Source organism: Lactuca virosa, chromosome 8, assembly GCF_052849685.1.
Source record: "Lactuca virosa cultivar CGN04683 chromosome 8, Lactuca_virosa_CGN04683_v6, whole genome shotgun sequence".
NCBI classification, from domain to species: Eukaryota; Viridiplantae; Streptophyta; class Magnoliopsida; order Asterales; family Asteraceae; genus Lactuca; species Lactuca virosa.
In genome coordinates, this window is record NC_136433.1 from 16,635,542 (window position 1) to 16,648,253 (window position 12,712).

Below are 12,712 nucleotides of genomic sequence, written 5' to 3' on the forward strand. Positions count from 1 at the left end.
AATTTTAGTTTTTAATTTTAGACTTTATTTTTAACTTTTGATCTTAAAATTTTGCTTTTGATTTTCAAGTTTGACATTTGACTTTAAATTTTGACTTTTTCATTTAACTTTTAATTTTTCAAGTTTAGCTTTTGAGTTTGACTTTTTAATTTGATTTTTAAGGTTGACTTTCTCGGTTTTTAAGTCAAAGGGCAAGTTCAAATAAATAAAAAAAAATAATAATAATAAAAAAAAAATGAGTTCCACATCAATTCCGGTAAATGAAGTTCCATGCTCTCCATCTTGTGCTAAACTATGAAATTTTTGCGAGAATCAATAGACTTAATCAAGAGAGAGAACGAGGACTTAAAATATGAGGGATACACACTTAGGAAAAACCAAAAGCCCTTAAAAACTCAACTTGAAAATAAAATAAATGACTTTAGAAAACTGCAAGAAGCTTACAGCAACAAGTGTGAGAATTATGATCACATCAAAAGAAAACTTGTTGCTGTAACTGGAGAACTTGACGCTTTGAAAATTAAGTGTGGAAAAACAGATGTTAGTTTCAAAAATTATACTGCGTCAAGTAAGACAGTCGAGTCCTTATTTGAAACCCAATTAAAATTCAAAGATAATCAAAACAAGGGTCTAGGGTATGATAGTGTTCCTCCACCTTTCAATCATAACTATACATCCATCCCTATGACACAGGAAGAAATTGACAAGGAGGCACATCTTCAATATGGGAAACCTGCTGTGGTTGTGCCAGAAAAGGTTGAGGTGAACGTTTCTAATGATTCTGTTACATGTGCAGGTAAAGTAGCAGAAGATGAGAACAGGGAGAAAACCATTGAACAAACCAACATCTCCTTGAGCTCTGAATCCGTTGCTTCGAACTCAGTTGCTTCTGATCAACATGCTGTTGAGAAATACATGCCTCCAAAACAAGCGAAACCGACTGCTTGCTGCAAGTGTGCATGTGGGAACAACCAGAAACAAGGCAAGGGTACGCCACCAGGGGCAGGAAGAAACAACTCCACAGTGAAGAAAAAGACTTGCTTTCACTGTGGAACACCTGGACATATTGCCCGAAACTGTCCTAATCGCGCATACGTTCCCTACTATGCACAAGGATGGCAGAATGTGCCAAGAGGGAGATACTCCAAAAGAAACCCCTCAAGGTCACGATCAGACAATGGTGATTGGAACGCGCAGAAGGCTAAGAGTTCAACTCCCAAGGCCAAGAATCTGAATCCCAAGGGAAAGAAGGGAATGTCGACAAAGAAGCCCAATCCAAGAGATGCTCCAGTGAAACAAAGACCGACTAGGTCAAAGTCATCTCGAAGATCGGCTTCAAGTTCCAAATCAAGTGCCGAGGCACCCATCGGATCGAAAAAGAAATGGGTTAAACCCAACTACCAATGGGTACCAAAGGCTCATACTCCTAAATCTCCTAATGATTCTAATATTTCTACATATTCTGTTTGTGATAAACAGGACATGTCATGGGAGAGAGTACCCTGCAAAGATGACAATGGTCAACCCAGTTTCAAAATGGACTGGGTTCCAAAGACCAACTGATCCCGCTCTGTGTCGGAACAGCTATGGAGGCATATCATCAGACTTCAGTTTGTTGGTAATGGCTGTTCCAGGCACATGATAGGAGACATCTCTCAACTGTATAACACTCGGAATTTCGTTTGAGAGTATGTGTCCTTTGCGGGAAGGGAAAAAGGAAAGGATCACAAATGGGGTTAGTGCTTAATGACATGAAGAATTTTCGGATCTGTTCTGAGATTACACGTGCTGTTCTCAGACCTTCTGGATGCAAATTCAATCGGTGACTTACGGTTTGAGTTTTTCTTCTCTATACTCCTGAGTTTTTCTTATGCTGATTCGCTTTAAAGACTAATTTTTGTTTTAGGATAGTTTAAATTTGTGCATTTACTCTCATTTCTCTCCTATGCACAAATTTAGGGGGAGAAATAAAAACAAAACAAAAATTAGAAAATTTAAGAAAATCCAAAAACATCAAAAAGTTCAGAAAAATAAAAAATATTGTCGCTAACAGTTTTGCTTGTTGATGAGGGACTGGGAAGTGATACTATCAAGTGATAACAGGCAATCTGAGTCTGCGTAACGTACCCAAAATTGAAGGGTCTTTACTCTGGGCTGATGCGTCGGTAGGCACGAAAGATTATAAACGGACTTGACTAGGCAGAGTTGAACTTAAGAAATTCTTAGTCCTAACAAATCTTGACCTAGTTAGATCCGTTTAGCCTGACAATACGACGCTCGGATAGATTGAGCAGGGAGATATATATGGGAATCCACTCGTCACATTAAATGAACCCGTACTTGGAACCGTGGATTAACTTTTCCTCGATGTGCAGATTTTGTCCTTAATTCCGGTATTGATGGGGCGACTGGTAAATTCCGATGAGTTAGGTCTGTAGAAAATTGTTTTCTTTCTCTATCTGTCTATTAGTCATATGTTGCCTCCTTTACGTGATTGGAAGAGATCTGACCTGGACAGCAACATATGCAAATCTATTTCTCTGCATATTAAATCTATGAAATTCTTCCCATCTGTTAGCCATATGCTGTCTCCTTTGCGTGACTCACAATCCGACCTGGTACACAGCATATGCATCCTTCTACTTCTCAATCCCTCTAAAACTATAATTAATAATAATCTGAATCTATCTTCTTTCTTAATGATTGTCTGCTCACCCGATGTAAGGAGTACTCTGGAAGTTCTTGATTACTGGGGCATATCAGGAAGCGGGAAACATGTTCCAGTACAATTAACAATTGAACACTTACAGATTGTCTATAGATCTCGCTGCTCAATTTAGGTGGACAACAATATCCCTGGTCGTCGTCAGCTGAATGGTCCTTAAGATATAGTATCTAGGAACTTAGGATCACCTTGTCTTGTAACTAATAGTATGTCCTAAATCTGTCACAATTTTTCGTGTTTAAATGGACCACAATACCGGCGATCGACCAGACAAAGACGTGAAGATGAAAGGTACCGACAAGTGGATTAGGGCTGTCTAACAACTTTGATCCCAGATCACTCTTAAAGTTAGATATCACTTTATTTTTGTTAAATTTGTTCATAGTTTTCTTCTAATTTAAATATTAGGGGAGAATTAAAAATTTCAAAAACCAAACAAAAATCAGAAAATTAAAAATCCAAAAATAGTGTTATTTCTTGTTTTGTTTCTGTTTTAAGTTTTCTTTTAGTTTTGTTTTGTCTTGAAAAGTGAATTCAGGTGTAGATGAGACTCATGGAGACTGTATTGAAGATTTTCTGAGCGAAGGCTTCATCCGTGATCATCGAAGAATTCACATTCGAAGGAGCAAGAAATGAAGACTATTCTTCCAACATTCAATCTTTCAACCCTAGAAGTAATGTGAAGCTGAAATTGAAGATTATGTGACGGATTGCATTGAAGCCTCCTCAGTCAATCTGCTGCTATCTTGAACCTGCTGAAGTGATCCAGAAGATACGTTCTCTTTGTTCTCTCTGAAGATTCTCAAGCTGAAAGCGCCATCTTTTGAAGAATCTTATCAAGAAGCCTCCTCACCCAATGTGCGTTCAATGTCAAATTCTACAGAAATCCCAACTACTCAAGATGAAGTCATTTATTGAAGATTCATATGTTCATTTTGATGCTGTGAAGAAATTTGAAGATTAATGCTGAAGTCAAGCTCCCAATGAAGATCGACAAAAAGAGCCAGCTACTTTTTAGGGGGAGCTTGTTAGGCCTATTAGAAAAGAAAGCTATAAACCAAGGGGGAGATTGTTGGGTCAAAATTTGGTTTATACTTTGCTTTTCTAAGAAAATATATTTTTCTATAATATAATATGTAATTTTGTGGTTGTGTACGGCTGCACATGTGTGTGCGGCCGCACACCCTGTGTACGGCCGCACACGTGTGTGCAGCTGTACACTCGTGTGCTGCTGGTGGCCCATGTCTCATATATATAGGGTGAGGAGTGTAAGGCTAGGAGTAATTTGGAGAGGAGCATGTTCTAGAGAGAGAAAGTTAGAGAGAAGAAGAGTGTGTGTGAGAGAATCTATTGTAAGGAGCATCATTCATATTGAATACATCATTAGATTCATTTTAATTCTTCTTCTCCTTCTCTTCTATTTGATCTGACATCATCCAATTGATTGGGATTCCGCACCATCAATTGGATCTGATTGATACACAAGCAATTAGGGGACTTACAAGCATATTGAGAGAACACCACTTTCAGACTAAGATGTTAACAACATGCTTTTCTCTTTTTATCTCAAGCATGGACAGCCTCAGTTCAAGACATTGAGCCTAAAGAAAATTGTTGCTGTGAAGGTTTATGCTAAATTTCCAACTGAACACTTCACAAACGTCAAATTCAAGGGGTTCAGAGGAGCAAGTCGCATTGAAGATGACTTTACCCTTACTGATCTGCCATGCATGAATCCGAATGATTGGATTTCCTTGTTTCTGATTTTGTCGAAAGATGAAAAGAAGTATAAGCCAATCGTTGCTCATATGAGGAGAATGTTGGTTTGCTACATTCATGAAACTGCAAAAATGGATGTGGAAATAGCAGCAGTTTTAAAGAAAAGACCAGTTGTGAAACCTGAAGAAGAATCGAAGGACTTCCAAAAGATGAGGATGGGTAAGATTAAGAAAGCAAATTGGAGTGTGGTGTATCAGAGAAAGGATAGTGAAAAAGTTAAAAAGAGTTTGTTCTATTTGTTAGACAAACATTTATACTCTACCGTTGCACTGAACAACATCATGGGCTTAACTGAAGCGTGCAAAGCAAACAATGATGCAAACCTGACATGCTTCAATGATATGATCAATTGGTATCATGTGATCGGATATACCCTTCTGAATTTGATGAAAAAGCTGTTTAAGGTTCAGAAGAAACAACAATGAAGAATCTCCTTTCTTTATTTGATACAAAGGGGGAGATTGTTGGGCTTATTAAGTGTTATGTCAATTGTACTTATAGTCTTATTTACACCGGATTGGGCCTGTCCATCCGTGTTTCACTTTATGGGGTTAGACTATTTAATGTGCATGCATGTAACTATTAGAGTTAACGATTGTATTGCCCTGCCTAGCTTTTACAGAAAATTTCACGTTGAACTCTTCTAAAGCTATTCAATCTAAACATTCGACACTATTTGATCTTCATTGTTCTTGTTGATTATTCACTTACGGTTACATAATCTATCGATTTAAGTTTTTATTGTTCTTACAATTTCCTAGAAATAAATAATTTCCAATTTAATTATAAGAGTTTATTGAATATTTATTAAAATCAATTTCTAATAAATAATCAATTATATCAAGTTGTTGTTAGTGTGACCCATTAATATCATATGTTAATTAGCAATATCAGTTTAATATGATTCTTGAGCATATAAGATTTTTCAAGTACATAAACTTTTCAACCCACAATAATATAATTAATATGTTTAATTTTCTATCAAACAATTACCCCAATTACCCATCCCCATTTTCTTCTATATTCATTTATGTGGAACTATCCTAAAGATCATCGCCAATATTGTATTTTATTATATATTCTACGCTAAGGAATTCTCTTAAGGTTCATCACCTAACATTGCATTGGCAATACTGCTTTGGGGATTCCTCCTCAATACATGCCAGTAGAGTACACCGCATGAATACATGGTCCGTACATCGCCTGAACTCGTAATTCATCACATACAGGTTGCAAATCTGCTGGTGTTCCACTTGATTGTTTAACTTAGCCTGTGATCGCCATTTATACTCTGTTAGATGACTACATCGCAAACATCGCAAGTAAAAGTCATGGCATCTCCTATATTTTTATTGTTAAGAACCTCTCCTGATCATTTTTCATCTCTTATCTCTTATCTTTCATCACCCATCACTACCCGATATATATATATATATATATATATATATATATATATATATATATATATATATATATATATATATATATATATTGGCGCATTTATTTTTATGATTTACGGACGATTCAGTTGATTTTTCCTATTTTTTTAAATACGAAATTTATATTATGTCTTAAATGCCTAGCCCGATCTTACGGGTGTTACATTACTGGTGGTGTTGGATGTTGGAGATGGAGCTGGAGGTGGTTCTTTTATTAATAAGAAAAAACAACATAAGAAAAAAAAATAGGGGAACTTTGTCATGTAATACTTACCTAACGAAGAGACATTAACGGTAAATGAGTAAGAGCCTCGGGGAGCATCCGTGCAAGTTTTGAAAACCACATAATGAGCCATGTCAAAACTGCATATTACACTTAGTTTTATAATCCTCAGAGCATCTACATTGCTCTTGCAAAATGAAATTGCAAACCACTTTCAAATGACATGGCATGTCAACATAAACATGGTTGTCAAAATCACGATTCTGATCGTAGAATCGTACGATCCTACGATCATAACTAGCTAAATTGATCCCGATCTTATTAGGATCGTTTTTCGGTAAGATCGTGGTAGGATCGTAGGATCGAATCGTAAAATCGTATGTGGGACCATTTGTGATGCAAATATTTGAAAGCCTTACACCGATAGTCTTATATCAAATCTACAAGATGAATGTATTTGTCGCTAATAACAAGACATGGTATTTCTTGTTTAGCAATGTAGTTATCAATGTATAGATGAAAAAACAAAGAATCTGTGACATCCCCATTTTCACGGCCAGAAAAGACCGATTTGTTTATGCTTTATTTTAAAAACCAGAGTATCCTTTTAAAGAAAAGTGTTGCGGAATTTGTTCCCAGAAAAACATGATAAACATATTATCAAAGCATTTCTGAAGAAATGTATTTTGTTTATATTAAAACTTTGGGATGTCACTGTCAATACAGAAACATAAGCATAAACAGACCTTACATTCATTTACACTAATGATCCACATCTCTTTTAATCTCTCAGTGTAATGTAGCTTCGTATTGACACCTGTGATACAAATAAGCTGAGTGGGTCAGGTTGGGAAACCTGGTGAGCACATAGGGTTTTCAACCCACAATAATATAATTATTATGTTTAATCATCAAACAATCAACTCAATTATCCATCCCCATTATCTTCTTTATTCTTAGAGTTCTATCCTAAGAATCATCTGTCCTTCATTCATTCATTCCTAAGGATCTTCTTAAGGAATAGGCACAAAGTCCATCGCTGCCAAGGTTTATCTAACAGACACTAAGTCCATAACTTCCAGGGATCTTAAATTACAACTGGTGAACACTTAGTTCAAAAATACTTAATGAACACCTAGTTCAAAAACATCTAGTGAACACTCAGTTCAAAAATACCTAATGAACACATAGTTCAAAAACACCTAATGAACACATAGTTCAAAAATACCTAATAACACATAGTTCAAAAACACCTAATGAACACATAGTTCAAAAACACCTAATGAACACATAGTTCAAAAACACCTACAGGTTATGAGCCTGCTAACGTTCCACTGGACTGTCTAGAATAGTCTGTGGTCGTTGTCTATACTCTTCTAGATGACTAGATCATCTTAAACATCGAGACCTCTCATTAATTTTTATTTCATCACACATAATCTAATTCATCTACCCATGTTTTACCCAACGTATTTGTAGATATAAAATGCATATACAGTTTAAATCATTTAAAACATGTATAAAATTGTTCATCCAACATAGATATCAAGAACACAAATAATATGCACACATTTCATGTAATTTATATTAAATACTTCATATCTATGTGTAAGATGAAAGTAACTATGCACTCACTAGTAGCGTGCTTTAATAGAATCTATCTAGAAACGGTCAGCGGTTCGTGATCGCCGGGCTCGGGAAGTGGAAACGGCCTTCGGAAATGAGAGATAATGAAAGTAGAAAGTGTAATGAGCCTTAGGGTCGAAATGACTATTTATAGGCTGATTTTTGGTCTCTCACGTCGTGAGAATCAATGCTCACGTCCTGAGCCATGGCTGTATCACCTTGTAGCTTCGCCATGTGTCCCTAGCTTCGAATGGTGTCCGTTTGACTCCTCACGTCGTGAGAAATCATGCTCACGTCGTGAGTTTTGAACGTAGACTTGCCATCTGCATTCTAGCCTTAAAAAGTGGCGTTTTGACTCCTCACGTCGTGAATTTATATGCTCACGTCGTGAGCTCAGTCAAATTAGGGTTTCTGACACGTGTCATGGTCTCAAACAGCTGTATCTTCGGAAGATCATAAGTTTTGCATATGAGCTCCGTTTTTGACGTTGTTTATATCCACACGTAGGTGGAGACGAACTCTACAACTTTCTTTTATATCACTAAGGCTAAAAGTAATTTATCATAAACTCACTTTTTACGATTCCCGGTGTGGTGCCGGTTTTGTCGCGAAACTTCGACAAGTCAAAAATTCTTCGTTATAACTCGGATTTCGGCGTTATTTATATGTACGAAAACCTTGTGACATATATACTACAACTTAGTTAAGATTATTTATTCTAAATAATCCTCTATCAAAAAGTCACATCGACTCTAAAGTTCGGTCAATATGACCGTCCACATGCCATTAGTAAGTATTTTTTTATTCAGAGTCAAAGTTTACCTTTTAGGGTAAATCTTTCTAGCTTTCACCTTTTGGGGAATTCCTTATTCATAAGGCCATCTCCAATGCATTGAACTCATATGAGTTCAATAGATTAATATATATATATATATATATATATATATATATGTAATTTTACCTATTAAATTCTAAACTTCATTAAACTCATATAAGTTCAATGGATTGACATATATACATTCCACTCATTATATGTGTGTGTGTGTGTGTGAGGAGAGAGAGAGTGTAGAGTTCAATGGGGATTAAATTCTCCATTCTATCGAATGTCATGTCCTTAACCCATAATGGAAATTTTGAGTTTAATGAGATTTAACCCATTGGAGATGGCCTAATATCAATTCTGAATTTGTTCAAACAATTTCACCTCAAAGTCAAACCGGAAAATATATACAGCGGTTTGCTTGATTTTGTCAAACCTTTTATAGTCTTGTAGATGTCTATATAGATTGTTTTTAGCATCTTAACATTTATGAAAGGGGTTGGCTAAAAAGACATCCATTTTTAGCATTTAGACAACCCTAATTAATTTTGAAGTATTTTTATTGGTTGAACTTGCATTGTTTTCCGAAAAAACTGATTACAAATAGTTTATTATAGGTTGACTTTTTATAAAAATGATGAGCAGGTGTCTAAGAGGTGTCTTATTAGCAGCACCTTTTATGAACCTTTTATGAAAACACAAAAAACAGTTGGTTTCTTGTTTGCCACGCCCAGCTGTTGAAAACAAGGTCACTACTTTGTCTGTCGAACTTCGTTAACCCTTTTGCCGGCATGCGGACCTCGTTGTTACATAGACCACAGTCGCCGCTTTGGCTCCTCCGCATCTCACACAATGGATTCTTTCCACCACCGGATACGGTGCATGTTAGCATTTTTCACGATTTTACTTGCAAGAACGAGCGATGCCATCATCGATCTACAGTGGGACGTTGCAAGTGACGACACTCTCGGACGTTCACCCGCTGCTCAGCCGGTAATAACCATTAATGGTATGTTTCCGGGGCCTCTTATTAATGCCACCACCAACGATATTGTCAGAGTAAACGTCTTCAACAATTTAGACGAACCCATGCTTTTCACTTGGTATGATCGTTAATTCGTTATATCCAAGACTCTTTATAAGTTGATTTTGGTTTCAATGATTCAAAAGGGTTTAAGTTGATTTACTTCTTTATTATTTGCAGGAATGGGATACAACAGAGGCTTAATTCGTGGCAAGATGGAGTTTCTGGGACTAATTGCGCGATTAAACCAGGCACTAACTGGACTTACGCGTTTGTTGTAAAAGACCAGATCGGCACTTTCACTTACTTCCCTTCTATTAACTATCAAAAGCTTGCCGGAGGCTTCGGACCTATTAGGGTTAACAATCGTATCGTCATCAACGTTCCATTCCCAAAGCCAGAAGCTGAATTTGATCTTCTCATTGGGGACTGGTCTTTTAACGATTACAAAGACGTTAGATCGAGGCTTGGAGCTTCCATTGACGTTCCCGATATGATGTTGATGAACGGGAAATCTCCGTATGGGTATTCAAAGTCAAAACCATATGAATCCTTCACTGTTACAAAAGGTAAGTTAGCTTTGTGGGTTACGTAATATTGTATCGACCTTTTGAGATGATTAACGTGTTGTGTTCTAAATGTTCAGGGAAAACGTATCGATTCAGAGTATCAAACGTCGGAACCATATTGAGTTTCAACTTCAGAATCGGGAAACACAAAATGGTTGTAGTGGAAACCGAAGGCTCGTACACCAAACAAATCACAATGGACTCGATTGACGTGCATGTCGGACAGTCGTATTCGGTTTTGGTTATAGCAGATCAAGATGACTCCGATTATTACATTGTCGCCTCTCCGAAGCTCTTCAACACTACAGACGACAGCCCACTTGTCGCTAAAGGAGTCTTGCATTACACCAATTCGGGTTCACTCGTTGGCGGGTCTCTCCCACCCGGTCCTGATCCATGGGACATTAACTTTTCTGTCAACCAAGCAAGATCAATCAGGTAATTATCGAAATAACTATACATAATAATTTTCACATTTTCTGTCACAAATTAATATTCTTGAAGATGATTAATGATGATTTCTTGAATCAGATGGAATTTGACTGCGGGTGCTGCAAGGCCTAACCCACAAGGAACATTTAATGTCTCGAATGTAACTTTATCAGAGACAATCATCCTTCATGGATCAGAAGCCAATATAAACGGGGTGTACCGCAATGTGGTCAACAACGTTTCATATCTAAATCCTGTGACACCTTTGAAACTTGCTGATTATTACGTTAATGGGACTGGAGTGTACCAACTCGGTCATTTCCCAATCGACTCTGTGAAAGCATTCGCAATGTATGACGTTTCTGTGGTGGGTGCGACTCACAAAGGGTGGCACGAGATTGTTTTTCAGAACGATCTAACCCGAATGGATTCCTGGCATTTAGATGGATATGGTTTTTACGTTGTCGGGTATGAATCAAGAAAACTTATGAATTGTTTTTGTTAGGAATAAACGATAATAAATCACACACACAAGTTTCTTTTTTTTGTTCGTCGATATCTATTAGGGTCGACGTTAATTCTCAAATCACATTTTACAAATTTTTGTAGAGGATTTTAGATGTTCATGCATGAACATGTTTTTGCAGGTTTGGTGATGGAGAATGGACCCCCAAATCACGAGATACATATAACTTGTATGATCCGGTGGTCAGGTCCACTGTCCAGGTTTACCCTGGAGGGTGGACAACGGTGTATGTCTTCCTAGACAACCCGGGAATGTGGAACTTGAGATCACAACACTTGAAACATTGGTATTTAGGGCAAGAACTGTATGTTAGGGTTCATGATGATGATCCAAACCCTGCAAAAGAAAACCCTCCACCAGAAAACCTCCTTCTATGTGGTGAGTGTGTTGTATTAACATTGAACCTTTCCATTTTTTTAACGCATACTAAATTCGAACATGGGTCAACTCCAGTTTAGAATATTGATTTGTTGAGTTTTTTTTTTTTTTTTTTTAAATTAATTTGAAGGAATGTTCGGTGAGATAAAAGCACCAGGTGGTGCACCAGAGCCGCAACCGGGATGGTGATGAGGGTACCATACTACCGGTGGCAGTGTAGAGGCCATGTCCGTTGTTCATGAGCATATTTCTTGTTTTGAAATGTATCATAAAATATTCAATGCTTTTTTTTTTTTTAATGAGAATAAATATTGAAGTTACCTTAAGGCTAAAGGGAGTGGGCATCGCTAGGAGACTCGCCACCGGTCGCCACCCTCGCCAAACACCGCCCCATGGCATGCGCCAAGGGGCGCGCCATCAAAGCCTCGCCAGCGGAGTAGCGAGAAGAAGGAGAAAGGGTTTAAGTGGTTGATGCTTGTTCCAGTCGAAACTTTTGCAGATTCACATGCGATTTTGATTAATGTTTCTTCTTCTTGTTCGTCTTCAGACACCTTTCAAGTTCTTTTACGCTTCTCTTTTCTTTGACCTTTTTCTAGGTACCATTTTCCCTCTTTCTCACACACACATAAAACACATGTTTCTTTGTGTAAAAATCATAAACCCCATTTCGTTTTTTCTGATTTTGTTTTTGGGGTGGGAAATTGGGGTTTATTTCACACAATAGGTTGTCATTTTGTTGTAAATTCAAGCAATTATTGCTTATCAATGGTGAATTTTAGAACAGTTCACACTACTTTTGTATAATTTCTCCAAGTTTCCCCCTTTTCCCCATCTAAATGCAAAGATTTTGCACATAATTATGTGTAAACATAATCTCTTGTTGATCAGATTACCACAATTATGTTTCAGAAAAATCTGTGTTTATTTCAGTTTGAGTTTTAAGCATTTCAAAGTTCTTTGTGGTGATGATTCATTATAACTTTAAACATACGGCCTTGTGGTTTTGTAATTGATTGTTGAGAGATTTAAAATCTAGGGTGTGTCTGGTTCTGCCATTTGAAACTGAAACTGATTATTACAACTTTAATGATTTAAATCCAGGGATAGATTGTTAATCACACAGTTATCTCAATGATGAAGCTTAGGAAAGTAAACGTTGTCAATTTGTTAA

At 37.0% G+C, this 12,712-nt stretch overlaps 1 protein-coding gene across 1 annotated transcript; it reads left to right on the top strand.

Annotated features, from left to right (window-relative positions):
• Positions 1 to 9,464: 9,464 nt before the first annotated feature.
• LOC145130124 (monocopper oxidase-like protein SKU5) lies at positions 9,465 to 11,737 on the top strand. The gene is made up of 6 exons (XM_079064973.1): positions 9,465 to 9,715; positions 9,817 to 10,205; positions 10,283 to 10,643; positions 10,737 to 11,105; positions 11,285 to 11,541; positions 11,672 to 11,737. Exons 1-6 carry the CDS (start codon positions 9,465 to 9,467, stop codon positions 11,728 to 11,730), a joined length of 1,686 nt encoding a protein of 561 aa, XP_078921099.1. The 3' UTR covers positions 11,731 to 11,737.
• The last annotated feature ends 975 nt before the right edge of the window (positions 11,738 to 12,712 follow it).